The sequence below is a fragment of the Photinus pyralis genome, unplaced genomic scaffold, assembly GCF_008802855.1.
Source record: "Photinus pyralis isolate 1611_PpyrPB1 unplaced genomic scaffold, Ppyr1.3 Ppyr1.4_LG2, whole genome shotgun sequence".
Lineage (NCBI taxonomy): Eukaryota > Metazoa > Arthropoda > Insecta > Coleoptera > Lampyridae > Photinus > Photinus pyralis.
The window spans coordinates 43,799,709-43,827,563 of record NW_022170403.1 but is presented as its reverse complement, the minus strand read 5'-3'; the positions used below and the strand labels follow the sequence as shown (position 1 = coordinate 43,827,563).

General features: G+C 34.9%; 4 protein-coding genes and 2 long non-coding RNA genes across 9 annotated transcripts in view; 2 read left to right on the top strand and 4 right to left on the bottom strand.

Moving 5' to 3' along the window:
* LOC116164460 (phosphatidylinositol 4-phosphate 3-kinase C2 domain-containing subunit alpha) overlaps positions 1-8,334 on the top strand; it is a 29,488-nt gene extending 21,154 nt beyond the window's left edge. Inside the window, exons 19-27 of the mRNA XM_031478650.1 lie at positions 233-478; positions 530-815; positions 865-1,015; positions 1,066-1,222; positions 1,271-1,506; positions 1,560-1,760; positions 7,343-7,539; positions 7,595-7,836; positions 7,908-8,334. Coding sequence (XP_031334510.1) covers positions 233-478; positions 530-815; positions 865-1,015; positions 1,066-1,222; positions 1,271-1,506; positions 1,560-1,760; positions 7,343-7,539; positions 7,595-7,836; positions 7,908-8,084 — 1,893 coding nt within the window. The 3' untranslated portion in view covers positions 8,085-8,334. The remainder of the gene's footprint in view (positions 1-232; positions 479-529; positions 816-864; positions 1,016-1,065; positions 1,223-1,270; positions 1,507-1,559; positions 1,761-7,342; positions 7,540-7,594; positions 7,837-7,907) is intronic.
* On the bottom strand, positions 312-4,000 carry LOC116164466. Of its 2 annotated transcripts, XR_004143904.1 has the most exons (3): positions 3,002-4,000; positions 2,820-2,945; positions 312-2,770 (listed from the first exon to the last, which is right to left on the bottom strand). It is a non-coding gene; the product is annotated as an uncharacterized LOC116164466 (long non-coding RNA). The 2 variants fall into 2 exon arrangements; XR_004143903.1 differs by having other exon boundaries at positions 2,820-3,993.
* Positions 8,335-8,520: 186 nt separating the features above from the next.
* Positions 8,521-12,759, bottom strand: LOC116164467. 2 transcript variants are annotated; one of them, XR_004143906.1, is made up of 4 exons: positions 12,188-12,759; positions 11,614-12,137; positions 11,190-11,558; positions 8,521-11,140 (listed from the first exon to the last, which is right to left on the bottom strand). It is a non-coding gene; the product is annotated as an uncharacterized LOC116164467 (long non-coding RNA). The 2 variants fall into 2 exon arrangements; XR_004143905.1 differs by having other exon boundaries at positions 8,521-11,558.
* A 3,246-nt stretch (positions 12,760-16,005) lies between these two features.
* Positions 16,006-19,457, bottom strand: LOC116163385. Of its 2 annotated transcripts, none has more exons than XR_004143732.1 (8): positions 18,797-19,457; positions 18,237-18,432; positions 18,050-18,180; positions 17,469-17,727; positions 17,314-17,417; positions 17,049-17,259; positions 16,770-17,004; positions 16,006-16,711 (listed from the first exon to the last, which is right to left on the bottom strand). XR_004143732.1 is itself a non-coding variant. In XM_031477282.1 (8 exons), the coding sequence occupies exons 2-8, from the start codon at positions 18,400-18,402 to the stop codon at positions 16,629-16,631; spliced, it is 1,173 nt and encodes a 390-aa protein (XP_031333142.1). In that variant the 5' UTR covers positions 18,403-18,432; positions 18,797-19,457; the 3' UTR covers positions 16,006-16,628. The 2 variants fall into 2 exon arrangements, 1 of the variants encoding a protein (XP_031333142.1); XM_031477282.1 differs by having other exon boundaries at positions 16,770-16,988.
* Positions 19,458-24,347: 4,890 nt separating this feature from the next.
* On the top strand, positions 24,348-25,241 carry LOC116163384. The gene is made up of 2 exons (XM_031477281.1): positions 24,348-24,852; positions 24,907-25,241. The coding sequence occupies exons 1-2, from the start codon at positions 24,589-24,591 to the stop codon at positions 25,231-25,233; spliced, it is 591 nt and encodes a 196-aa protein (XP_031333141.1). The 5' UTR covers positions 24,348-24,588; the 3' UTR covers positions 25,234-25,241.
* A 218-nt stretch (positions 25,242-25,459) lies between these two features.
* On the bottom strand, positions 25,460-27,091 carry LOC116163383. The gene is made up of 3 exons (XM_031477280.1): positions 26,496-27,091; positions 26,302-26,449; positions 25,460-26,253 (listed from the first exon to the last, which is right to left on the bottom strand). Exons 1-3 carry the CDS (start codon positions 26,810-26,812, stop codon positions 25,486-25,488), a joined length of 1,233 nt encoding a protein of 410 aa, XP_031333140.1. The 5' UTR covers positions 26,813-27,091; the 3' UTR covers positions 25,460-25,485.
* Between the last annotated feature and the right edge of the window lie 764 nt (positions 27,092-27,855).

Here is a 27,855-nt window from a genome sequence, read left to right as displayed (position 1 = left end):
GGTCTCTCCCAAAGGAAATCTACTTTATTTATGCCCGGTTTCACAAACAATGATTAAGGTTAATCAATGATTAAAAATATTAGAATGCTAGCCACCTTTCATTATACGCTCAGATGTTTCCCATTCTAATATTTTTAATCAGTGATTAACCTTAATAATCCTTTGTGAAACTGGGCATAAATCTTTTAAACGTTTGCTGCTGTTATTTATTGTTACCATACTAACTTTGTAGGAATTAAATGAAGTCGCTGAAACCGTACAAAAAACAAAAGAATCACAACGTCTTACTGTGATGTGCAATGCGTTGGAAAATGTTCACCAAAATTTAGTTGACAATTCAACTAGTCTACCATTATCACCTACACTTCAAGTATCAGGCATACAAGTTCGGAGCTGTTCCTATTTTCCATCCAACACCCTTCCATTAAAAATCAATTTCTTAGCCCGTGATGGTTCGGTAATACCCGCGATTTACAAAGTAAGTGATCTGTAAGCTATACAAACTTTTAATTACTTTGTTAAACATTAGGTCGGCGATGATTTGCAGCAAGATCAATTAACATTGCAAATTGTGCGCATTATGGATAAGATGTGGCTGCGGCAAGGTTTAGATTTGAAAATGGTAACGTTTTTATGTATTCCTACCGGAAACAAACGAGGAATGATTGAAATGGTTACCAAAGCGGAGACGTTGCGAAAAATTCAAGTGGAGCACGGTTTAACCGGTTCATTTAAGGATAAACCCATAGCCGAGTGGCTTGCAAAACATAATCCGTCGGAGTTGGAGTATGGACGCGCCGTTGAGAATTTCACAGGTTTATTTTTAGTTATGTAATGAACTTTTACTAACTTTGTTTTCTCCAGCTTCTTGTGCCGGATATTGCGTTGTGACTTATGTTTTGGGTGTGGGAGATCGGCATAATGACAACATTATGCTCAAAACTTCCGGTCATTTGTTCCACATAGATTTTGGAAAATTTCTAGGAGATGCTCAAATGTTTGGAAACTTTAAACGGTAAACGGTCACCTGTGCCAATTTGAAAATCATTACATTTAATGTTGCAGAGATCGTAGTCCATTTGTGTTAACTTCCGACATGGCATATGTGATAAATGGTTGTGATAGACCATCGGAAAAGTTTCACAAATTTGTAGACCTCTGCTGTCAAGCGTTTAATATAGTTAGGAATAATGGCAATCTATTTTTGCATTTATTTACTTTGGTAAGTAGCACAGCTTTGAAACGAATTGCCTTGATCGGTTCAGTTTAGATGGCTTCTTCGGGTATTCGAGGGGTGACTACGGAGGCAGTAAGCAACCTGCACAAAGCTCTACTACCGGGCCTCTCAAATCCTGAGGCAGCTGCCTATTTCGCCCGACTTATTGAGAGTTCGCTCAAATCATGGTTTACGCAGGTGAACTTCTTCCTACATAATTTGGCTCAACTCAAATTTACCGGTGATCATGGTGATAACCAGCTTTTGTCATTTGTACCAAAAACTTATAGGTAAATGGTAAAATGTTTTCTGTCCTGTTGAAAGTAACATTTATGTTCTTTAGCATGGCTACAGATGGAAAATTGGTCCACGTTTCGGTGATAGGGTTTAGAAAGAGGTATGATCCTGATAAATATTATGTTTACATACTTAGGGTGGAGCGAGAAAACCAAGGACAGCACTTAGATGTGCTGCGCACATATAAAGAATTTTGCGAATTGCACCAAAAGCTTTGTTTACATTTTCCATTGGCAAAGCTGCACAGGTACGAATTTTCTATTTATTTATTTTATATTTAATTTTTTTAATAATTTACCGGATGGCCAAATAAGAATGGCGGGTGGGTATATTTTACCACGTAATAGCGTTTCAGTAAAAATTTACATTTGCATTTTCTGCTAGTCTAACAATTGGTTTGCTGAAAGGATAGCGATTAAATCAAAACAAATGTATCAAATGTTTCATTATTCTCAGCACAATTTTGTCTACTCCTTCTCAAAAACAAAAGTTCAAATTATAGATATTAACGATTTTTTAAGCTAATTCAACATACCTAAACCATAAAATGTAATTAACTTCAATACCAGGGGTCAATTTCGTACTATATTCGTATTAGTATTATTTTGGAGTGCATGTTTCGATTGTAGCATGAGACTAAAAATAATTCCCAGCATTTTGTCTTGACCACAATTAGATAAAAAGAAGTTTACCTGAAAGTTCTATATTACTGCCTAAGATGTAACCACCATTATAATGTAGCCACCCGATACTTACTAGCTAATGCGCACATGCTTTTTGTAAAAGGCTCTTCTTTGAATCCACATTTTATTCAATCTTTACTGGGAATTCTAAGCCTTGGACGCGGTATGGGAGGTTTTTCCTCAAAAAAGATACTTGATGCTTGACTGCTGTATGCTTTCCCAGAATCATTTGCATTTCCAACATTGTCGGTTGAAGAGGCTACAGCATTTGAGACTGTTCTATTACTTAAAGGTGATTCATCGTCTATGTTTTGCCAATTAACATTTCTTTTCTCATCATTACTTTGACTTTGAGTCGCAAGTATTAACGGAGAACTGTTATCTTCTTCATCAATGATGCTATATTCATTTAATTCCTCTAGGCTGACATTTGGAGCTGCCTTTTTTAAAATTCCTTTCAGCTTTTGGGTTTCTCCATTGGTTTCATACGCAATCAACTGACTTGTTTGTGGCGTTAAGGTAGTGAAGACGGGGATGCTGTCAGTCCAATCTTTTGTTTCTGTCTTTGGGGGCGCTGTCGACAATAAAACGTTGTGCGGTAATAACGAAAATACTCTACTTACATAGTGGCTCAGTGAATTCAGACTGGCTAAAGTATCGCAAACAGACCATTTCGGGGGTAAATTGCTTTTTCTTCCAAATGAGTTTTCCGCTAAATCTTTTGAATTTGAATCCCATTCTTGATATTACTATGTAAGCAGCATGTGAAATTACTTTGTGATCTTTAGATAAACATTTTACTTACAGTTTAGGGCTACAGATAAGAAATACCATGTATATGGCTTATCTAAGGTGATTAAGTACTTGTATCGCTAATCTGTGGTTAGAAGTATTTTGCAGTTTAAGCAATCATTGATAATATTAATTATATTAAGCTAAGGACAACAACATTTCGTTTTGTGTACTTTGTGTATATAGGTTATTTGGTAACCCGTTTACTTTAGTATTTTTAGTATATCCTGGTTGGTCGAAATATTATTTTGAGTCATCCACTTTATACAGTCGATATCAAACCTTAGATTAGATAAATGGATAAATCTCCAATGCTACGCCCTTCGCTTTTTTGCATAAGATATGCCGTTTGCTAGATTTGTTATATTTTAGTACCTATCATTCTGTTAGCTTGATTTTACATTACAAATGTTGACTGTGATTCAAAATTGGAAGCAACAAGGAATGATCGAACATAAACTTCAAAATCAGGGAAAAAGTTTGAAGAAATGAAATAAAATTCAAAAATACTAAAATCAGTAAAATCTATTATGTACAGGGTAGACCATTAGTGCGTGGGTGGAAGATTGTGGATTTATTAACGCACATATTTAAAATTCGTTGTCGGAGCATTTTCAAGAGACTGTTAAGGCTACAACCTAAAAATATACGAACGAACAAACGAAGAGTTTTTGTTTTGTTTTGTTTGGGATAAATGTTTTATAATTAGAATTGGTGCTTTTTTAACGGCCTACGAATTACTGACAGGCTTTGAAAATCACATTAGAAATTATTGAACTACAAAAAATATGTAAAAGTTAAGAGTCTTCTTTACCTAAGCGCAACTTTTTTACATTATGGTGTATAGATGATTATAGTTGCAAGTTAGTTCCCGTCGACACTATGCAGCGGCGCTACTTGTTACGCTCAAATTGTTGATTTACCGCCCGCCAAGATACAGACTTTATTTATCAAAAATATGATTTAATATTTTGGGGTAATGTTTAGAAGTAACTTATCTAAAAAACTGTCGGTTTACTTTTTTCATAAACCGTTTTGTTCCAGAATAAAAAAATAAAACAGATTAGCGCAATAATCGATGCAAAACATCTAATCTTTAAACAATCGGTATTCAATTGCTATAAACTTTTTTTAAAAAATAGCCCGAACATTTTGTGGATAAAGGTCTAAATTTATAAAATAGCCCTTAAAAAAAATGTTTTTTTGAAAAACAACTTGAGTTTTTATGGCGGGCGCTCTTATGGAAATTTACATTGGGTGCAGTGGGTACAGAAGACTCTTAATACCAACATGCTTATATCGTTAGAAAGGTAATTCAATCCTAGATTTGATGCAACAGAAAAAAAATTTGGTAGTTTCATTTAAAAAATCAAATGACCTTTGATTGAAATTTTCAAAAGTGAAAGAGGGATTTCTTTTTAACACAAAAAAGTTTAACTTTGACTGTTCGGCGAATGTTAGTACATTTCATGATTAGTAACATTGGAGAGTCGTTCTCTTTTAAAAAAATTACGAATTGCGACTAAACGACTCATTTTAGATATCGTGTGTAATCGAGACCTACGATACTTACAAGCCGGAGCGCTCGAAAAAGTCATGTGACCTTAGAAGTCAGTTCGGGAAACATTAAATACATTACGGCTTATGGAAAATCCGTGCGCAGCTTCACTATTTATTTTTTTACTCCGGATCCGTTTAACTTAGAGCCACGAAATTTCAATGAGAGCTGGTCAGTCGTACATGAAATTGAATTATAGTGTTTGTTAATTTTTAATATCACTGGGAATAATTAATTTTAAGGTTTAAAGTCTTTTTCTGTTTCTAGGAACGATATCATTATAATTCTTTTGTTGTCTTAAACTAGAATGATAGGCGCCTCCAATTATGCGTATATAATGCCTTATCTGGTATTAGTGTAGATTTAACAGGCCCTACAAAATCACGCATTAATTATCCGCGCAGAGCAAAATTCACCATGCGAGAAACTTTTTTGTTGTTGGTAGTGTATCACATATATCGAATGAATTGTTGCCAAAGGATACAAAAATGTTTTTCAGAAGGAATTTTTAAGAAATGGTCTTTTGTTTCCTTTTTTCAGCAGTTTTAGTAAATAGCGCGACTTCCGGAACATGCGAACGCACAATGGAAATTATTTTTTAAATAATTATTACTAATGGACTTTCAAATAGTGTTTGTAATATGTAGAAAATTATTAAACTTACAAAATTAAAAATATTATATACAGGGTTAGTCAAAAGTATGGAATATATCATATTTTCCTTAATATTAATTTTACATTATAGCTCCCGGAAAATTTGCGTTTAGAACAATTCGCTCCCGTAGAATTCTAACAGAATGTGAGTTTTTCTAATAATTTTTAGAGCTTATTCCCTAGGAAGTGGCTGGTGTAGAATGTTTTTAAAATTATGCACATTCGCTCGGAAGCCACTGCAGAAGTGTTATATTCATCATTTTTGGCAATTTCTTAATATTTTTGTTATTTATCTGGCTTCTTCTGTGCACGTCTCGCCGTCTACAAGATTTCATAGTCGGTGCAGAATAATCAGTAAGCAGACATTCCGGTTTTTTTATGTGTGCACCACAATATTCTCTATAATACTCACTACTATTAGAAATAGATGTCTACCACTCGTAAGTGGCAATTGTAAGACTTTTTTATTATTTGGTTGATATACGAAGAACAGATTTTAAAGATAATTCGATTTATAGTAAAAATGTGGCATATGCAAGCGTCAGTTTATTGTAAAAATAATGATTGATTCAGGGTTTTATATCTTTTATTCTGGGTAAAAGTCAAATAAATGTACTATGAAACAATTAAAAATAATGTTACAGGGTTTTTTATCTGTAGGTCCAAAGTTACAAAACTTCATTTTAAAAAATCTCACTATTTTTAAATGGAACAACCTGTATATTTGTATGTCATCTTTTAGCTCCGTCACAAACCTTCAACTTTTGGTAATAATGTGCTATACATATCTGTGATAGTTTTCGAAATATCTTGGTTTTTATATTCTAATCTTAAATAAGTTATGGATATTTCGTCCTGTATATCCTGTCAGTTAGAAGGCAATTTTTACCTGCCTCACTCAAAACGAAAATCATATCAAGTAGTCTCAAAACTTGATAGTAAAAACACTTGACTACAAAACGGATTTCATTTTTTTTGCATGGGCACCTCGTTATTATGTAAATTATATAAATTTAAGGAGCAATTTTTACGATAGACGGACGCTTGCAAATGCCGAATTTTTCTTATAAATTGAATTATTTTTAAAAGTACAAGTTCTGCATATATTAACCATATAATAAAAAAAAGTTGTACAATATGTACATGTAGAATTTAAAAAATGCATTCAAATACGGGGGGGGGGGGTATAATTAACAATATTTTTTAATTAACTCCTTTTTCTACATACTATTACGTCTAAAGCCCGTTGAACATGTTAAAAGTTATTTCACTTTCAACTGAAATTTTGCTAATACCAAGTTAAAAAATACAAGTTAATTCGACGCTTTTGATAACTTGTGTGTCTCTTATTTCTGTGCACTTGTAACCATGACTCAAATATCTACCTTTACGCCCATCATCACAATGACCAATGATAATAAATGTCCAATCTATGAGTTGGTAGCCCCAAAATTTCATCTGAAAGTGAAATATTTCGCGTCCGAACCAAACAGTTATTTCACTTTCAAGAAAAGCATGTATTGCGCATGCCCTCGGCTAAGAGAATTTCAACTTTCAGCATGTAAAACGCGAGCAATTTTGTAAAAGATTGAACGTGCACATTTTTTCATACCTATTTATTTAGTGAGAATCAGTAGCGAACCAGCTGTATATCGAGTGGGTACATTTCCTAAACAAATCTCTGGCGTGCGCATGAGGCTTGCGTATCGGGGATGTTAGGGGAACATAGCAAGGTGTAAAGGCGAATAAATTGTCCTCTTAAATATGGTTTTAATTAGCAACAACATATTCACAATGCGGCGTTCCCTTAATTCAGTAGTGATCAAAATTCAAATGATCTCTTAGCACCACATCCATCTCCAAGAAGTTGTGGAGGTACCATCCTCTCTTCCTAGTTAACTAGTACTGATTTTTATTTAGTTTTGCTGATTTAGACACATCGGGTGTTTGATTTCCCCGGTACCACGCATGTCTTAGAGGAATTCCCATACAGGTTTCACGATTCTATTATGCCCCACAAATTTCTAAAAGGAGTAGGACTGAGGGCAAGATGTTATAATGTAAAGGAATAACCTTCTCATAATTAGGATTTAGTTCAATAATTGTGAGAGAAAAAAATGAGTTACCCACATTTGATTTTAGCTTATCAACTGGGCTCCACATGGGTAGATCAAATATTAAACAAGTTGCAGCAAAACGTTTACACGACGTCAGTCTATTTATTAGATCGCTTTTCCAAACGGCAGACGAAATTGCTCATTCTGATCTTGTATATACCTTCTTTCATCCTCTTCTAAGAGACCAACAGATACCCGACCAATTTTCGAGAAAAGCTAAAGGTGAACTATCATTCTGTTCACAGTAAATTGTATAATTATTTGACACTTTGTCTAGATCGGAGGTTTGATGAACGAAACGACATTGGAAAATTGAAGGGGCAATTAAAATTGACCACTCATTTCAGTCGAGGAATTTTTACTGTCATGGTTCATCATGCTAGAGGGCTTCCCCTCGTAGGTAACGCTCAAGAACCGTCAACGTATGTTAAGGTCTACTTGCAACCTGATCCAACGAAGACGACCAAACGCAAAACAAAGGTTGTGAAGCGGAACTGTCATCCAAGCTTTATGGAAATGGTGAGTCTGCTTTACAGTAATAATAATCGAATAATCTCATTCGATTCATTAATCATTTGTGTTCCATTTAGTTGGAGTACAGAATGGCCCTCGATATTATTAAGCAAAGGGTGTTGAAAGCCACAGTTTGGAATCATGATCCGCTACAAGAGAACGAATTCCTGGGAGGTGTGGAATTAAATTTAAACGAGTTTGACCTCTGTAAGGAAATGACTGAATGGTATTCGCTCACTAACTTAAGCAGATAGCAGTATTGGCATATGTATGTACAAAAATGGTAGCAGTATTTATGATTTTATACATATACAAAATATTTGCATTTAAATATTTCATCATCTACATTTTTTAAGTTTTTATAGTGGGCTCTTGCTCTTGAAATAGGTGATTCGCACAATTAAACTGTAAAAGCGTTCATTTGCTTACTTTTATTTGTTTTGGTTATTATACCTAACGCTTTTTGTAACTGAAACAATATAATCCCAAAGCCACCTCAATTTCCATGAAATTGCTCATTTGCAAAAGTAACAATGTAATCATCTGATACAGCTTTTATTGTAATAATGTGGTATTTGAGTGCTATCAAATTGAACTTTGGGCACATTATTATTATAATGAGGGTTTTGCTAAAGGGATAGTCAAAAGTACCAAAGTTATAATTGTCAATTATTAATTGTTGTTTTATTATTTTGTTAAGCTTAATTGTAGTTCATCTACCGTGGGAGGTCCTTGTATAAATAATCTAAGGCTTATTGGATCTGACATAATTGTTGCTCTGGGTTCATTTGTCATAATTGATAGTTTTAATTTTATCAATGTTTAAGATCGCTTTACATTATTATTATTTAAATTGTATATTAACTGTTAATTATTTTAATGTCAATTTTAGAGCTATTTATTAATTGTCAATTCGTACCTAGCTATCTTTTAAACCTAATCATGTCATATTCATTTACATTAACATTCCTATATTAAATCAAATCATTTACATCTTATACAACTAAATAGAGATATTTATTTTATAAACTTTTCTTTAAGTTACTATCATACTAGCATTATAACTGTACTCGTAGATAGGTATGTAATTGATAAGTTTTGTACCTATACAAAAAATATATACATTTGTACTACATTTACAGTTTTTCATGGCACTTTTTGCAGATTTATGTGCCTAAAACGTCATTGAGATAGATAATAGTGCAGTGTCGTTGCCTTAGTCACTAAGGCTTAGTGTGTGTGTGTGTTGGCAACCACAGCTGCTTTGCTTTTGTTGAAAGTAAATGGATGTAATAAGAATAGAAAGCGTCTTTGGCGGGTTCATGTTATAGCAACGATTAGATCGCCATGTCACATATGTTGCGTTTCTATTGGTGCTTGCTGGCCCCAGTGCAGTGCAGAAAATTTGAAGTTTCAATTCTTTCGGCATGCGGCTGCAAGTGGCCTGCACTCCGCAGATCACTGAATGATCGTATGGGTATTTGTATTTCAACCAATTATACAAAGACGCCGCGCCGCAACGCAACATTTTTTAAATAGCTATGGAACACGGAGAACTACTCGAACACCTTTTATAAATAAAAATATCTAGCAGACCGAGAATATTTTTGGAAAAACAAAAGGTGTTTCGAGTGATGCACATGCAACTGCAAGTTTTTCCCCAGATATTCGTATCTCTTAATATATGGTGTTTCAACTGCATTACTGTTTACTAGACTTTTTGTGCTGGTCATAGATCAAAATATTTGTAGAACTCGATATTCAATTCGATCTAATCAACACATTCTGAGAATAGCTAATTTCTTGTTCACTTTTAAGTTTTTTAGAGCATCCCTAGCAACGCTATACAAATTCACCTTGGTATATCAATTCCGGGAAAGATATTTACATTTTTTGTTATACAATGGGTCACCCAGTACTCCATAGGGACGTCAAAGAAAGATTCTTCTGTTCTTTAAGCACGATGCGACTTTCTATGTACTGTGCTTATTCCATTCACCAGTTGGTCTCCTTTAGTTTTGATTTGTCCTGCATTTTGTCCCTCCACAAAATGGTACTAAATTGTTGGGCTCTTCTCATAGCTCGACCTTCTGCTGGTGACACGAGAAAGAGAGACCTCGATTGGAACTTTAAGAAACTTTAAACTTCGTGGAACAATTCGCGGCGGAAGTTAACTTTTCAGCCCCCAAAATTGACTACCCCTCGAAGACGCGCGATTTTCAAAAGGTGGTTAATTTGGCCCGTATGAATAAAACAAAATTCCGTCACGCAGGAGTTATGCGCGTTTACAAGATCTTTCCAGCGACACCCGTTTGAAAACAATCGATTAGTAAACCACGCTTGGGGATGGCGCCCAGATATCACCGACCACACATTATGTAGCCCCATCCCTAAAGTTGTTAGTTACACAGCCCCTCTGTAGGTACACGGTACACGTACACTCCTCGTCTTATTAGGCGTGAGTTTTTTGAGTTCGGACATGGATCGGTAAAATTTTGAATATTCTCTTCGGTTGTCACCCGCGCATTTATGCGAAGCGTGGAGAGTAACGAGTCCTAGTTGCTCTTTAGACCATCCGCGCGTCAAACGACTCGCTTCTTCGATTCGGCCCGCCCAAGTGAACGGGTTACCATTAAATTATATGTAAACTTCAAAGGCGAAAAAAGCGCAACGCTTCCCTTCACGGCGCTTCGCCTAAGTGAGCGAGCCCCTTTATTATACCTACTTAATTAATGGTCTGTCTACCCTCGAGCTTTTTAACTCGTCGCCCTCGAGAATATAAACATCACTTTTATGCCCTTAATACATATAAAATAACTATTATGGCAGAAGCCATAGAAACCATTATAACACTTTTGAAAATTTTGTAGGTCTAATTTATACGTCTAAGATAGCAAGCTTAGGTACTCCCGTTGTTTCCACGGAAAGAATATTGTTCTGTTCTGAACTTCATTTTACTTCGTGCTCGCGTTTCATTTTTAGTAAGAATGTCAAATATCATTGGAGTGCTCAATGATTTGTTTCACTTTATCTACCCTTACTGTTAAATAGACACTTATCCTCCTCATACAAACCTATTAAAATGTAATTTTTTCTTAAGCCACATCCAGAAAGTTGTCTGCTACCATATCCTGGCTACGAGCCTGGCCCTCATTTGCTACCCGCCAGCCGGAAGACCAAACTGAGATTAAAAGCTTCCTTTTTACAAATAAATGCGCTAAAAATGGCTCTTTGTATCAACTTTAATTTTGTATTTTTTATATTTGGTTCTTTTGGATGACGAGTTTTCCAACCATACTGTCATTAGAACCTGTTATTTAGTAGGTAATGCCACTGTTCTATAGTGCTGCGGTATTTACCTTACGAATTAGGAAAACTACGGACCTGTGAGGAAAACCTAATTCGGAGTAGCAAACAGAATGCTCGTGACTGACCTAAGGAATTTCCCATTTCTACCGCAGATGAAAAATTCTTTCCTCAATGGCTTAGACAAGTGGAAAAAAATGGTCGGCAACCAACCCCCCTCCGACTGAGGTTCCTGTGGCAGATATACGAGGGTCGCGTCACGTCGCAACATTAAGAGAATGGGTTGAAAAGTTTGTGTGCCAAATCTCACAGCTTTACTCAAAAGTACCGAGTGTTCAATAATGCTGGTAGATTCCATCAATGTATACCGTGTGTTCATTAAAACTTCAGGTATAATTCCATGTACGAAAACGGGTACTTCGCTACAAATTAACCAAGAAAATTTACACATTCATTTAAATTGGTGCCGTTAATTACCGGAGTATAAAAAATAACGTATAGCACCATTTTCAGACAAGACTGATTGTCATCGTTAAGCTGTACGTACAGTTTGAACGTCCTTGTCGAGATCGCGTACAAGTCGTTGAAGTCAAATTGCCTCTTGCGATGCCTCCGACAGGATCCGATTCAATCAACAGACCTTGCCTTCGGCTCTTTTGACAACGAACCCTAGCGGCTGTCGCATGAATATCTCTTCCTCAAGGTCACTGTTTAGAAACGCTGTTTTTATGTCGTACTGCCTTACGACCATTCCTCGCTTCACCGCGACTGACATCGACGCTCGGAAAGTTGTTTGCCGAACAATGGGTGAGAACACTTCATCCTACTCCTTCACTTGTCGTAATTGGGTCCAGACAGCCTCTCCTTCAGCGTCGTCGGGTCCTCCCGAATTCCAGTCTCTGCCCGCATAAGCGTATCGAGCAGGCACACACTCAGGTGGAGCCACCCTCGAAATCGGGCTTGATGGAGTCACACTTTCTGGAGGCCGCATAGAACTGAAGCTGTTCAAGAATTTTACATCACGGTTAATCGTAATTGTTTCTGTTGATACCTCAATCAGACGAAAGTACGCCTTCGACACCTCACTATAATCCATACATTTCCTTGTTTTTGTTCAGCTTACTGCGCTTTTCTTACGGTAGTTAGTAGTAAACGTCAACACCGAAGGGATGAACGTGTTTTAGATTAGGTTTTACTCCATGCCAGCGTTCATTAGCGTCACGGGATCGTACGAGAAGGGAGATGATTTTGAAGACAGCAGTTATTATGGCTTCGCCCCAGAACCGGTCGTGGAGTCCGGCGGCCCTGTTTTACGTTCGTAAGCAACGCTATGACCTGAAGTACACTAGGAAAGGAACGTAAAATAAGACACTGAACTTGTGAAAAGTTTGTTTAATAATGGTCGTTACTATTAATATTGTGAAAGCCCGGAACTGTAGTTGATGTACATTAATGTAGGTAAAGCCAAAAGTAACCGCCAAGGGTAAAAAGAGTACGGCGGAGAAAACCTCGCAGTTTGATTAATACAATCCAAAAGTTCGTTAACAAAATAATTTGTTTTTAATTATCAAGTTTAAGTAGTGGTTCAAAGATAGTAAATGCTATACACCAAGTTGGTTACAACACCTGTAGTGTACTTAACCCCCAGGTTCTACGCTAACTTCACACTACAAGAACACGGAAATAAAATCAACCCGGCAACGTTTAAAAATGGCCACCCGAATGACTATTCCCTCTAAAACTAATAGCGTTTTCGATTGGCAAAACTCGTACTGCACGAGTGTTGCACGAGAAACTGAAGAAATCCATGTGAAAATTGTTCCCAATGGAACATAAATATTCGTAAATATTTGCTGTCATTTGTCCATAACCTCATTTTAGATTTGTATTTATACAATGATTTAGGTAATCGACAAATCTGTATTCTAAAAAATGACTGAAACGATTTCACTACCCTGTTGTAAATGCCTTATAGGAACCAATAAATTTTTTTATTGGGTCCTATTGGCACCAATATGTGTATATTGCCATTGAGAATTACCCCATCAAAACTTATAAAAATATGACTTGGGAATTCCGTTATGTGCCAATAGGACCCAATCATTACACATTACAATATAATACGCTCCAATCAGCATTCCCATACAAATTATTCATTTCCCAACCATTTCCAATGAAATTTGTCCCAATAGAAACTTATTAAGATTTGATTAGGAAAGTCCACTGGATACCAATAGGATTCATTCGTTACGGATAAATACACAATAGAAACTTATTTATATCCTATAGAATTCAACCACTTCCCAACCATATTCTATAAAAACCTATAGAAAGTTTAGGGAAAATATTCTATAAATAGAAATGTGATTCATTGTTTTAAAGTTCCTTTTGCGGCTAGGAGAACTTCAGAAAATGTCAGAATTTCGCAAACGCAAAAGAGTTAATAAGCAGTACCTTGTACCAAATGTGAATCCCTTAGTTAGTGAAAGAACAATACGACATTGGAAACAAGTTGGTAAGATGATAAATATTGATTGTACCTAAATATTGATCATTAGCCCTTGAAGACTTATTACTTTCTCACTCTCAACTTTGCAACATGGTATACATAGTAAATATTAGCTTTTCTTTAGACTTCTATTCAAAAAATGTGTTGACTAATGGTATTATAATATGCTCTATTGCTCTTTAGTATTAATAGCCGATAGTAAGTGTTCAAACTCCACATTAAATTTGTGAATATTGTCAATTGTACAGCATTGTTCGCAAATTTCTGCAACAAACAGAACTTTCCGTTTCAGATAACATTCTAATAATTTCAATATCTCAGTATCTATTGAGTATATTGGGCCAAAGTTTACTAGGTATAAGTTAGTAAATATTATTTTTATCACCTACGCCCACTTCTTGTGAATCTTGCTGTACATAACATGCGATAAGTAACATTACACAACAAAGTTATTATTCTAGGCATATCGGTAAGCGTAGACACCGCAAGTATCTCAGCTCAAAATTTAGAAAACTCTCAGAGTGATGATATAAATGAAGCAAATGACGATAATTTGGAAATAAACCAACCACATGACCTAAAAAATACTATAGATGATCATATAATCCCAAGTGAGAAAAATTCAGATGTCGATGTCCACACGAATATTCCAAATGAAGATTCATTTGAACAGTTATGGAATAATAATGAAGAATATATTTTTAAAGAAGCAAAACTTACCCAAAAAGATGTCATGTGTATGGTATATGCCTTAAGTTTACAACACGGATTTACAAATGAAGCACAACAAGATATATTTGAAATGCTTAAGATATGTTCAAATAGTCTTGATGATGACTTATTTGACACCTCTAAGTATTATATGTCTAAAATGTTCGATCCTGATGACAGCGCTGTTCAATATACATTTTATTGTACAAAATGTAAAACAAAATTGGAGGAAAGTGTTACAAAAAAAAAATTTAAAAATCATATATCCATTTGTCCTAATGAAAATTGCCGGGAAGAACATCATTTAACCATAAATAGTGAAAATGTTTACATAATGATAGATCCGACACCCAGGATTGAATATTTGTTAAAAGAATCTGTCTTATTAGATCCAAAACCTTCAGAAAATAATTTAATATGTGACTATTATGATGGTGAAGTTTATAAAAACTTAAAAAATAAAGTAAAGTTTGATTTGACATACAACTTTAGTACAGATGGGGCTGCTATTTTTACGTCCTCCAAAAAGTCAATGTGGCCTGTTCAACTTTTCATTAATGAGATTTGTTCAAAAGATCGGTTTCATAAGTTGGTGTTTATAGGTGTTTGGGTTGGCAAATGTGAACCAGATGTACATTTAATGAACTTGATTATAGATGAGTTTAATGTAACGGCAAAGAAACTTTACGAAATTGGTGTAAAAGTTCGGTTTGACGAAGAAGAAAAGACTTATAAATTACTACCACTCTTTTGCTCAGTGGATTCAGTAGCAAGACCTGTAATTCAAAATCGTTTGAAATTTAATGGGTATTATGGATGTAGTTGGTGCTACCATTCAGGTACAAGTGTAATCAAGCGTGTAAAGTATGTGCATGAAGAAACTCCATCTACTTTAAGAACACACGATCTGCATATGAGAGACTTGAGAGAGTTACACGCTCAGAACTATGAAGTTACTAATATTAATGGAGTAAAGGGGCCAGCATCTATCTTATTAACACCGTACTTTGACATTGTGTGGTCATTTCCGCTAGATTATATGCATGGCGTTTTATTAGGTAAATTGAAGAACTGCAGAAAATTAAATATCTATTATCTTTTTTCCTTTCAGGTGTAGTGAAACAACTGTGGGATCTCTGGATTTCATTTAGCAACTCAAACAAACACACATATTATATTGGTAGACCTAACGATATTCAAGCAATCAACAAACATCTGTGCAACATAAGGCCGCCAAATGAGATACATAGGGCGCCCAGATCTATAATAGCAGAACGCTGTAAGTGGAAAGCTTCCGAATGGAAGAACTGGCTTCTTTATTATTCACTGCCATGTTTAAACAACATTTTAAAACAGAAATACCTTGAACACTTCTCCTTATTAGTACAGGCAGTTTTCATTCTATTAAAAACCAAGATACTGCCTTCAGAAATAGATATAGCACAAGAGCTCCTATTCTTATTTGTAAAACAAGCGAACGAATATTACGGTCCCGAAGCAATGACTTTTAACATGCATACAATGTTGCACTTACCTGTTTGTGTAAAAAAAAACAGGCCCACTTTGGTGTAACAGCACTTTCCCTTTTGAGTCAGGAATTTTTCATATTAAAAAGCAAATCAAAGGACCTAAAGGAATTGGAAAGCAAATTGCTAAGAAATTATATAATTTTAATACATTTGTGCCTCGTATTCAAAGTAATAACGTTATTAATGAAAATTCTGTTATATTCTGTAATAATCTAATTGTGGGCCACAAAAGGCATTACAAAAGAAAGACTGTTGCAGGTGAAAGCATTTTGTTAGGAAAAGCGTCTCTTATAAATGCCAGTGAAATGATAACGAAATTAAAATTTTTAAGAACTAACAATTTCGAAGATCTTCATAGCCTGAAAACTGATGTACCTGAAAATGGTTTTATTTACAAGAGATGTGTGTATAATAACACTATGCTTCATAGCAATGATTACATGAATGTATCGAAAAAATGTAACGCTGTTATAAAAACAAAATGCCAAGATTTTGTTGAGATTTTAGAATTTATCCTTTACAAGGAAAAAGCATTTATGCTAGTTAAAAAATTACACACACAACCATACATTTGTGGGCAAGTTACACTAAATCATATGTTTTATGTTAAAGAGAGTACCTATGAATTACTACTAATATCTATGTCTGACTACGAATCTAAATGTATTTTTATTGATACTGGTAAAACAAAAGTTATTTGTGAATTCCCAAATGTAGTAGAAATTCAATAAATTTGATCGTTACTATATATGGCCAATTTCAACTCCTAACTCATCTACTAGGACTACAGCATTTTCAGTGATAAAGGTATTAGGCACAACAATTTCTAGAAATGATAAAAAGGTGTATTAGTACTAAAGATAAAAAAATCATATTTAACATACCCATATTTGCATCCTGCACATGCTCTTCTACTACTTGAGGTTCCTCAGGTGACAATCTATGCTGAGGGTTGCTCTGACTATTTAATTTTTTGGATTTTGACGCCCTTGGTGGTCTAATGAGGTCCTGAATTTTATCACGAACGTGTTTATGGACACAGTTTCTGATAATTTTTAGATCAGGGGTATCGCCTCTTTGAAACATTCTGAATTGGAGTATATCTACGGAGTGACATTCCTAAACATGTATTCAAATGATTAATCTACATATTAACCAATTACCTTCAATTGCAAGAAGTTTGGTGGGGTCTAATGCAGGCTTGGCAGGATTTGAGGTCTTATTACCAGGTTGACCAGTCACTGATGATTTAGATAATACGTCTGGCGAAAATAAGGAACACGCAATCTCTTTGATAAAGATAGAATCTTTTTTTTTTGCCATACACATATTAAAAATGGCTACAGGTAACCATTCTCCTCGTCCAATGTGAATCTTTAACAATTAGTTTTTATAAAATTGTCATAAGTATATGAGAAACACTTTTACTTGGCCATCATATAGTCCGGCCACTGGAACATCATCGGGGATCGGTTTGGAAGTTTCTTGGCTGTCCATAGTTACCATTGGTGGAATCGGATTTTGCATGAAGTCTATATAATGACAGATTACTTTATCTTGGTGAAGATGTTTCACATTCTTACCTATACTTTTAAATTTTGCTATCACCTCTTCTTGTAAGTTAATATTTAGCTCCTTTAACTTTTGGACTTCTTCCGTTAATGCTTTGTTTTCTTTTTTTAATTCTTCATATTTTTCTTTCCAATTTTTACTTTCCATAGTATTTGGCAGATCCATGGGCATTTCTTGATTTGACACAGACTTCATTATTTTGTGATAATTTTCTAATTGGTATGCTCTCTCCTGACTCTTCTTTTGTTTTTTTGTGGAATTTCGTTCCATCTGAATAAAGTAACAGGTGATCAAAAAAGGAATGACATTGAAGTCGCCTTTGGTAGTTCAAGTTAAGTATGATTTCCCATGTAAACAAAAATTCCAAAGGCGACGCGACTGCAACTCATATTTGATCGCATTGTATTATATCGTATATTATATAATTTAAAAAAAAACATAAACGACTCTTTGGCAATGTGAATGTAGTAAAGCATGGTGTAACAACATTAGTAATTTGAGACTACGTTCATATTTCCAGAGACTGTTTGATGCTTTCTTGTAATGTTCAATATTTATTTTCTATATTGTGTAATAATACTATTGCTCGCACTGTATTAAGAGGAATATTTTCATTGTCCGATGAACTAATCTCATCGTTTGCAACATTTAACTCCCTCAGTTTGGCAGCAGGCAAACGAATACGCTTCTCCTCGGCTTTCATTTTGACCTCTTCCATTGTTTCTAAACAAATACCTTCATACTAACAACAAAACCAATCAAGCTTTTATGGAACTTACCCGCTACTGCGATGATAAAAGCCTTATAAAAATGACCATCGGTATATTTTACTTTGTACGTTTTTGCCGAATTATAGTTTTCGTAAGTTGAATTTTTAAATTTTATGTCATTAATAGACACGACAAGTGGCACATTGTCTTCTTCGAAGATGACATATGCATACATCTTCTAATATTGTTTAAACTCGAAGCGTCACTGAAAAACAGAAACAGAAAAAATAGTACTATGAGCCCTATTCTGTACAATTATGTTTCATTAATGGGGTCGTATAACTCTTAAGCAGGAATCGGAGGAATGCTCAAGATACAATATCGATATTGTTTTATTAATTGTTTGTCACATTCCCCCTAGAAAATACTAGACTTGTATTTACTCGAAAATCTTTTGCCACATAAAATGACCTACTGGCATTATATACATTATTGTTTCATAAATAAATAATAGGAATAATAAGAAATGCCATACCTAACCTATAAAGTTGTAGGTATAGGTTGTACATAATCAACACAACAAATACGACCATTGTAATTAAAAATAACACAAAAATTATATCACTTACCTACAGTTTAGGTATTTGTCTTCGTAAACCGAAATCGTTAAAATAGAAACTTGGAAATAAAAATACACGCAAAGAATTCGTGGTTATGGTTACGTCTCGTCTTGCGTATGCGAAATGCGAATGCGCGGTAGATACCTACACAAATTCCCCAATTGAAAACTACAAAAAACGCTGCTATTTCTCCATCAAATCATAACCACTCAAATCCAACAGGTAAGGTAATAGAAGCAATAACACACCATTAGGAGACAACTAATACCAAAACGGTGCTTGTTTCTATTGAAAATTCACAATATAAATCGTAACATTTACATTGGGAATTCCCAACAATTAATTTTCACAATGGAAAACTTGTTTATTCCCTCTCAAATACAATAATATTGGAAAAACACGTTAGAAGCCAACAGATACAAAAACGATTGTGCATCTTGTTGGAAAGTCCCAATAGAAATTCAAACGTTTCTATTGTGTAACCACAATAGTTTTTTTTTACAATTCGAATCACCCATTTACAATAACGGCCAATGCTATTGGATTTACGCTATAGTAGCCAACAAAACTAAGATCGTTCTCCAGACCGTTTCCAATTCTGCCAATATAAACCAATAAGACACAATAGAATTTTTATTGGAACGGATTGTTTTCTATGAAACATTTGCAACAGGGTATTATTTATGATAAACAATGAGGAATATAAATTTGAAATTCCTGTAAAGAACCAATTTTTGGCGTTCACTTTAAAGAGTAAATGCAACTTTTTGTAAAGTAGAAGTTATATGGCTAGTTCATCATCTTCGCTATCGCTAGATGACAACAAAAAACTCCAACGCAAGAAACAAATTCAAATTGGCGCACTTTTATTTTGAAAATTTGCTCCACGAGCTCTCCGACCTCGTGCGTCAAAATTTGCATTTAGTGCGTAATTGTTGCATCACATTTGCCAATGGAACACAGAAAATTACCCTAAAATTACCAATGGAACGTAAAAATTGCACTCGTGCAGCACGAGTTTTGCCAATCGAAAACGCTATAAACAAGTACCCGCTTAAATTTGAAAAGTGGCACGTGATAAAACATCTAAGGCAGGGCCCCCTTACGTTAGTTGTAGACAACGCTTTGACCTGAAGCACAGTAGGGAAGGAACTTTAAATAAAACACTGAAATTGTGAGAAGTTTGTTTAATAATGATCGTAATTATTATGATTGTGAAAACCCGGAAATTTAGTTGATGTACATTAATATAAACAAAACAAACAAAGCCAAAAGGTGTCGTACTCTCGCAAAAGTCACTGCCAAGGATAAAAAGAGTACGACATAAGAAAAACCTTGCAGTTTGATTAAAATAGTCCAAAAGTTAATTAACAAAATATTTTGTAAAAGTTTTAAGCAGTAGTTAACAAAGATAGTAAATGCATATACACAATGTTGGTTACACTCAAGGTTAAAGCAAGTTTTTGGGGACAATGGGTCAGGTAGAAGCAGGTACCAAGATTCTGAGAAAGGGTTAAAAGTACAGGATGTGACTCATCTTTGGTGCAATAAAGTCCTTTTGTTGAGAGCAAGATGGAAAATTACATGGCCTTGTAGGCAAATTTGACTAAAAACAAAATATGTGGAAATTATTGAATCGCCACTCATTTAACGCACATAGATTCTAAACTGAAGAGCTTTGATTAGCGTAATCTCGCTCCTGCAAGATGGGTAGTCCGCCCCTGGTTTCGGGGTTTCGAACCTACAGTTGGATGTCGAAGACAGTGCACGGAATTAGGTGCCCTAACACATAATTATAGACTACAGTTTCTTTTTCCACCTTCCCGAGACTGCTTCATTCACGGAGAAAATTGTTAGTAACATACAACAAGTCAGTACATACATTAAACGAATCGGTAATTTCCACATATTAAAATAAAATGATCAAAACTTATATGAATGTAACGTCAGGGACAAGACCAAGTAATCAACATCAATAAACATAAATTAAGCAAACATTACACCAAAAACGTAAACAATTACAAACAATAGCATAACGGTATCACACATATGATTGCATTGCGGTTAAACCAAGTAAATTTCAAAAACAAATATTCAAACACACAAAAATATAAAATGCGGCAAACAAAACACAAATACGATAAAAGAAATGCAAAAATCACTACCTGCATTAAATAACACAAAATAACAACAAACATTTATGGAGCGACGCGTTCACTACCGCTATTCTAGACAAGATGCCAAACGGAACTCCCGTACGTGCTTACTAGCTGGCGCAAGCAGCTTTTTTTTTCCCACCTAGAAATTGCATGGTTGCCAACTGTCAAAAATGTATGTATCGTCGTAAGTTGTATATACAGGGTGGAACCTCTCACACCCAAAATTAAAAACAAATTTTGGGAACAATAGGGCAGGTAAGCAGGTACCTAAATTCTGAGAAACGATGAAGGGTACACGATGTGACCCATCTTTGGTGCAATAAAGTCTTTTGTTAGAAACAAGATCAAAAATCGCATGGCCTTGTAGGCAAATTCAACTATCCGCAAAAATATGTGGAAATTAGCGAATCGTAACTCATTTATCGCACATAGATTCTAAACTGAAAAGTTTTGACTAGCATAATCTCGCTCCCGCCAAATAGATAACTCGCCCCGCGTTCGGGGTTTCGAGCCTACAGTTGAATGTTGAAGGCAATCACGGAATTAGGTGTCGTAGCTCAATTTGATTACAGTTTTTTGCCACCCCCTGACTGCTTCATTCACGGAGTTATTAGTTACAAACAAGAAGTCAGTACACACACACACACAACTCGGTAATTTCCACATATTACAATAGAATGATCAAAATGTATATGAATGTAACTTCGGAGACAAGACCATGATCAAGTAATTAAAAAAGATAAACATAAATTAAGCAAGCATTACACCAAAAACGTAAACGATGGCAAACAAAAGAATAACGGTATCAAATATGTGATTCTGCATTAAGGTTAAATCATGTAAATTTCAAAAACAACGATTAATATACACCAAAAATATGAAATGCTGCATACAAAACAGAAATACGATATAAAGAAATGCAAAAATTACTACCTGCATTAAATAACACAAAAATAATCATATGCCAGTTGGGATCATTGCGCTAAGGACAAAGGATAGCGTTATCGAAGAATTACACAAATCAGTAAGAGAGGCATTTAGTACATGAGACCCCATACTGCATTTGGAGGTGCGAATGCGCTATAGTATCACGCCAGGAGTTTGATCGTTGTTTTTAAGTATACTCGTACATAGCCCATATCATATGTATACATTTAAGAAAAATTCCCTGTATGTTTGCATTTTCTTTTCTCGTAAAACTTATAGGGGAACGGAAACTACTCCTGGCATCGGGGAGGAGGGGGGTTGTATTAAACAATTTTCCTTCCCCCAGTTATTCACATTGAAATTTGGGATGAATTTTCTTTTAAAACTTAGGGGTAACTGTATACATATATTTGTTGAAACGTTGCATATCAGATTATGCATTTAGGGAGTAGTGTATAGTGTACATACATAATAATATAATAATAAATAATGGGCCGGTCTGGCTTGAATTACAAAAAGCAGTTTACTTTGTGAACAGCTAGGTCTTTGAAAAATCTAGAATAATCCCAAAACTGTTACGTTTAGACTTATAGTCTCTCTGCATCTGACGTAAATTTTTTAAAATGTTAAAAAACGTCGTTTTCCGCTTGAAAAATGGGTATAGCCGCCCCTATTCATTCTGGTATAGGCAACTGTGAGTTGCGGGGTGTGTCCTCTTAGATAAATGGAAGGAAATGTTTAATGCAAACAACAGTTAAATATTAAATCCCGAGTTAGGTAAAGCCATTTAGGAAGTAAATTGATATTTCGGCCGAGGACCGGCAGTTTGTGCGAAAAAAATTCTCATGTAAGTATCTACCTACACACGGAATAAACTGAATATCCTGTCCATTAACATTTTGCATAAAAAGAAAGTTTTTTTATAATTTACGAACTTTGGCATTTTGCATTGCACAGAAAATGCACACCCAATGGCGACCCAACCTAAGAAACCGAGACGGTAGTCGGTAGGTGTAAGAATTAAATTGAATCTTATTATGTTGTTAAGAAATGAATTTGTTTCCCATTTTACTGCGAGTAGTTTCTTGAAAAGACAGGTTTTTACTTGGTTTTTCACAAGTTCTAGTTGATAGGTACAATGCCGCATGCGCAACGGGCAGTACATTCACATTCCAGTCAGTTGAAGCGAGGAATCCGGTTTCCTTTGCATTTACCGTAAACGCGTGCTTGATGCAACAGGTTGCTCTATTATAAGTGCCGGTATACAACGCTATTTTATTTCTCATTTGAATTGTTATTTGCTCGCGCTCTGCCAAATGTTATTAGTGTAGAAGTGTTACAATACTTTATTTCTGGTGTTTTTATGTGCATGAATTTTGGATTCGGTGTTAGTAGATACCTATTCCTCCACATCACGTGTGTTACCGGTAACATATTGTGTTTTTCTTGAATGAAGAGTTCACAAATGCATTGCAATTTTTTTAACATCCGATTCTAAGTAAGTGTATCGAGTTTTAAGTTCATCTACAGACAATTTTGTGAGTGAAAATTTAAAAGCCATTAACACCGGTAGCTTTTCTTTGATCATGGAAACCTTCGCTGTTGATAAGGATTTTTACGACATCGATTCAGCCGATGATTTGAAAGAGTTATGGGATTCTGAATTAGACCCGGTGAGTCACGTGCATTTACTATTTACACTTTACACACATAATTAACATTTTCTTGGAAATGGGAGAAACCATCTTTCGATTGCGATCGCATTATTATTGTATACCTACATGGATTTCAGATATAAAAATTTAGCTGGCTGGCCTTGCAGTTAATACATTGTTCGAATTATCCTAGCGGGAAACAATTGTTATCAAATATTCCATGGGTAATATCGGCACAAATGTTGGTGTTCAAGGTTGTACAAACTCCCATTGTTACATATACCTACCTACATGATCATAATGGAAAATAAAATTTAATTTACCACATTCGAATTTGCTTTCTGTTTTGTTTTAATGTGAATCGAATTGCTAATTAATAGTCCTGATGTACTTCTGAAATACGTCGTTGCATTAAAGTAGGTCTTGAATCGGTATTAGCTTTAAATAGTGCCTTATTTATTGATTTCTAATCACGAACATTTATTTTATGTCAAAATACCCCTGAAACTACCCGGCAATTACGAACACCCATAAAACATTCAACGCCGCCGATGTTATCGACGATTCTTAAATAAAGTTTGCCAATTACCTACCACCTACCATTTAAATAGACGAAAAGCTATTTAAAGATTGCCTTTTAGTTTAATAAAAAAAGAGTTCCATCAGAGTAATTGCGTCAAGGCTTAAATAAGGCCATCGCATTATAAACAAATTGTGGAATTTCAGCAAATATGCCTTAAAGCCTGTATTAGACGGTAACATTTCTTACAATATATTTGTTACCAAATTTATAAACAAATGAATTATGACCGTCTAAAACAGAAATTAATAGCTTTCATATCAAAATGTATACAAAATGTGATGAAAAATAGAACTTGTTCTATTCCCATACAAATTTTGGTAATATTTCAGATGTGAGCATGCGTATTGCTTTAATAAACAGTCAGCTGTTCAAGAACTAACTTCAGTGGATATCGACCTTGCTCATAACCTATATGTAAATATTTTACAAAACACATTTTGAAATTGTATCAACCGCCAAGAACTCTTTTATGTCGCGATGTCGTGGTCAAATGATCAGGTTTCATTGCTGATTGAGCAATACCAACAGCACGAGTGTTTATACTTTGTTCAACATCGCGATTATCATAATAAAAACCGAAGAAATGCTGCGTTACAACAAATTTGCGAAAAAATGAATCAAATACGTCCAAATACTTCCATACATGAAATCCAGAAGAAATGGAATGGTATTAGAAATACATATGCCAGTGAACGAAGGAAATCCATTGCAAGCTCTCGTAGTGGGGCTGGGTCAGAAGACGTGAGTTAAAACTGTTAGTTATGTACAGAAAATATAAATTAGGTATCATTTCAGATCTACATACCATCGCTGTGGTATTACGAAAAGCTGGTATTTCTAAACGAACATTTAAATATAAGAAAGTCTGTTTCATCGTACGCTACAGAAGAAAGCGAAAACTATTTAACTGATTCTCCAACTAGTCTGTTAGAGGGCGAATATGAGTTGCAACCTCAAGGTGAATTACACCTTATACGAAGCGGTAGTCCAGTTCCCAACGATGATAATGTATATGTGGGAGAAACTGCAACTTGTAGATCTGCTCGGAAAAAATACAAAAAAGACGACAGAAATCATAATGTCGACGTTACCGAAAAAGCTTCGAAAGCATTAGATAAGTGAACTACCGCAGTGTCATCGGTACTTGGGACTTCCACAGAAGATCCCGATGAAGTATACGCAAAATATATATGTTCACGGATCGGTGCAATTCAAAGCAGAAAAAGGAAATTGAAACTACAGCATCACATTGAGACCCTGATTTTTAATGCCGAAATTGAAGAAGCCGAATGATTTGTAAATATGTAAACAAGTGTTAAATGAAAGAAACAATACTATTGTTGGTTTATATTAATTTCAAAATAACCACTGTCATTACAAAACATCGTTCTGCCATGGTACTGCCCCATTCGTAACAAAAAATCTTGAAAATAAATTTCGTGCTTCTAAAGCTTCACTGGCAGCTCTATTGCCACCTTGCATATCTGTCAACTTTTTCAATTTACCTATATTATTCTCGGTATTTTCAGATGGTTCTAAATATCTCGGATTTTTTTCTAATAAAAAGTTGTGTAAAATACAACAAGTTAAGGTAATTAGTTCAACTTTATCAGGATTCAAATTTATTGTATTTAATAAAATCCTGAACCTATTGGCCAAGATGCCAAACGAATTTTCAATTACTCGTCTTGCCCGTGACAATCGGTAATTAAATATTCTTCGCTCATTTGTCAATCCACGACTGTGATACGGTTTCATGATTCTCGTTGATAGAGGGAATGCATCATCAGCTACAAATGTATAAGGCAATTGTGTATTTTGACCAGGTAAGCATTCATGGGGAGGAAAGTTTAATGTATTATGATCTATTGCCCATTTTAAGGAGGATTCTCTATAAACTCCTCCATCGCTTACTCTACCATTGACACCAATATCAACGTACAGAAATTTGTAAGATGCATCTGCAACTGCAAGAAGCACAATACTGTGATCCCCTTTATAGTTAAAGTAGTATGATCCTGAACTTCGTGGAGGCCTAAAATTTATATGTTTTCCGTCAATGGCACCTAGACATAATGGAAAATTCCAATGTTTTTGAAACTCGGAGGCAATAACTCTCCACTCCAATTCTGTAGTTGGCATCTAAAGCAAAATCAGTAGTACACAAATATGGACATAGTAATGATGTACCTGTAAATATACAGATTTTAATTTTTCACAGATTGCATTACAAACATCAGGAATTATCAAGCTAATGGTGCTTTCATGTATTCGGGTGGCAAACATTAGAGATCGATAAGTTTCTCCTGTTGCAAGGAATCTTAGAGTTAATGCTAACCTGTAAAACTCAATTAAATTTGAATTAACTTTTTTATATCTCAAACCTTGCTTCAGCAGAAATACTTTCTCTCATGTTAGTGGTTTGTTTCACAATATCACTTCGTATACATTCAAGAAGTTCATCAAAATGTTGTCCACACATTCTAATAAATTGGCGATAAGATTCGGGATCCTCCGTTCGCAATTCTTGTTCTAACATATGTAGAACACCTCTTCCATCTTGCCGCTTTAAAAGCCACTTTTCAGACCATATTCTTCTTTTTTTTTTAGTTTTTTGTTTCAGCTGCTTCATTAGTAAAACGCATATTACTCCAGCTGCAGCCGATAACACTCCTATTTTTTTGGCATTGGCCAAATTCATAATAAATTGTTGAATTTAAAACAATTAATACCTATAGGTTATGTACAATCTCACACTTCAAACTTTGAGAAGCAAAAGTAACTACATGATTTTGTAGTGTTTTTATTCATACCAACTACCTGAAAATCGTTACTGCGCCGTCTCACGTAATATTTTTGTTCACAGAAATAATTTCATGTAATACAGGTCGGCAATTTGCTTCCTTTTTATTGTAAACAGATTTTTGTGAATAATTTTTTGTAACAAATCTGCTGTAAAAAAAGTTACCGTCTAATACAGGCTTAAGATAAGAAAATTTGTTCTTTCGTAAGTACGTAATATTTTAGGGTTTACTTTCCAAGATTTCGTTGATTACTTAATCATTTGGATTTAATTAGTAAATGTAGAGCTGTGGGTATTGATTGAATTGATTTTTTCGACTAGTTCAGCCTTCGAATAAACCGCAATGAAGTGTTAGTGCTCGTTTACCGCTTTTCAAATTTACCTTATACTGCAAATAGGGCCCACTTAAGAAGTTTTTCCTTGTTCCCTATGTATTATGCTTTCAATAACAATAAATTGTTAATTAAAGTTGAATGGACACTTTTCGGTTTGTGAGGCGGTATCTCTTTGATCATCATTTTGTGAGTACTCTCCTCCGACATGTGTGATGTGGTACTTGAAATAATCGTTTTCATATCAGTAATAAATGTGTCTTGTTAAGACTTGCGAAATAGCCCTTGTGTGAGTACTCTCCACCGACCTTCCGTTCTCTCCCCTCGAGGTGCTCGCACTTGATATTCCGCTACTTTATACTTTTGCATACGAAAGTATAGTTTGTTTAATATGTTTACGGCTTTAAGTCATTTTTTTTTCAAATGGAACAAGGGTGGATTGTTACCACATTCGTAACTAGGAATTTTTTACCAATAGTGTGACACCACCGAGGGTACCACATACTTCATATTTTCAATTCTTCGGCACTAGAAAAGACATTTAAAATTTACGTCATTTGTCGAGAATCACTAGATTTTTTTATTTAAAACCGTAAACATCATTAAACC

Bases quoted from the DNA above. Each gene is read 5' to 3' on its own strand.
- LOC116163385 (XM_031477282.1), bottom strand. From the start codon at position 18,402: ATGTATGCATATGTCATCTTCGAAGAAGACAATGTGCCACTTGTCGTG. The intron at 18,181-18,236 runs GTAAGTTCCATA...GTATTTGTTTAG, and splicing joins TTTTATCATCGCAGTAGCGG to AAACAATGGAAGAGGTCAAA. The intron at 16,712-16,769 runs GTATGTTAAATA...TATCATTTCTAG, and splicing joins TGTGCAGGATGCAAATATGG to AAATTGTTGTGCCTAATACC.
- LOC116163383 (XM_031477280.1), bottom strand. From the start codon at position 26,812: ATGAATTTGGCCAATGCCAAAAAAATAGGAGTGTTATCGGCTGCAGCT. The intron at 26,450-26,495 runs GTTTGAGATATA...TGAGTTTTACAG, and splicing joins AGTATTTCTGCTGAAGCAAG to GTTAGCATTAACTCTAAGAT. The intron at 26,254-26,301 runs GTACATCATTAC...ATTTTGCTTTAG, and splicing joins TAAAATCTGTATATTTACAG to ATGCCAACTACAGAATTGGA.
- LOC116163384 (XM_031477281.1), top strand. From the start codon at position 24,589: ATGTCGTGGTCAAATGATCAGGTTTCATTGCTGATTGAGCAATACCAA. The intron at 24,853-24,906 runs GTGAGTTAAAAC...GTATCATTTCAG, and splicing joins GTGGGGCTGGGTCAGAAGAC to ATCTACATACCATCGCTGTG.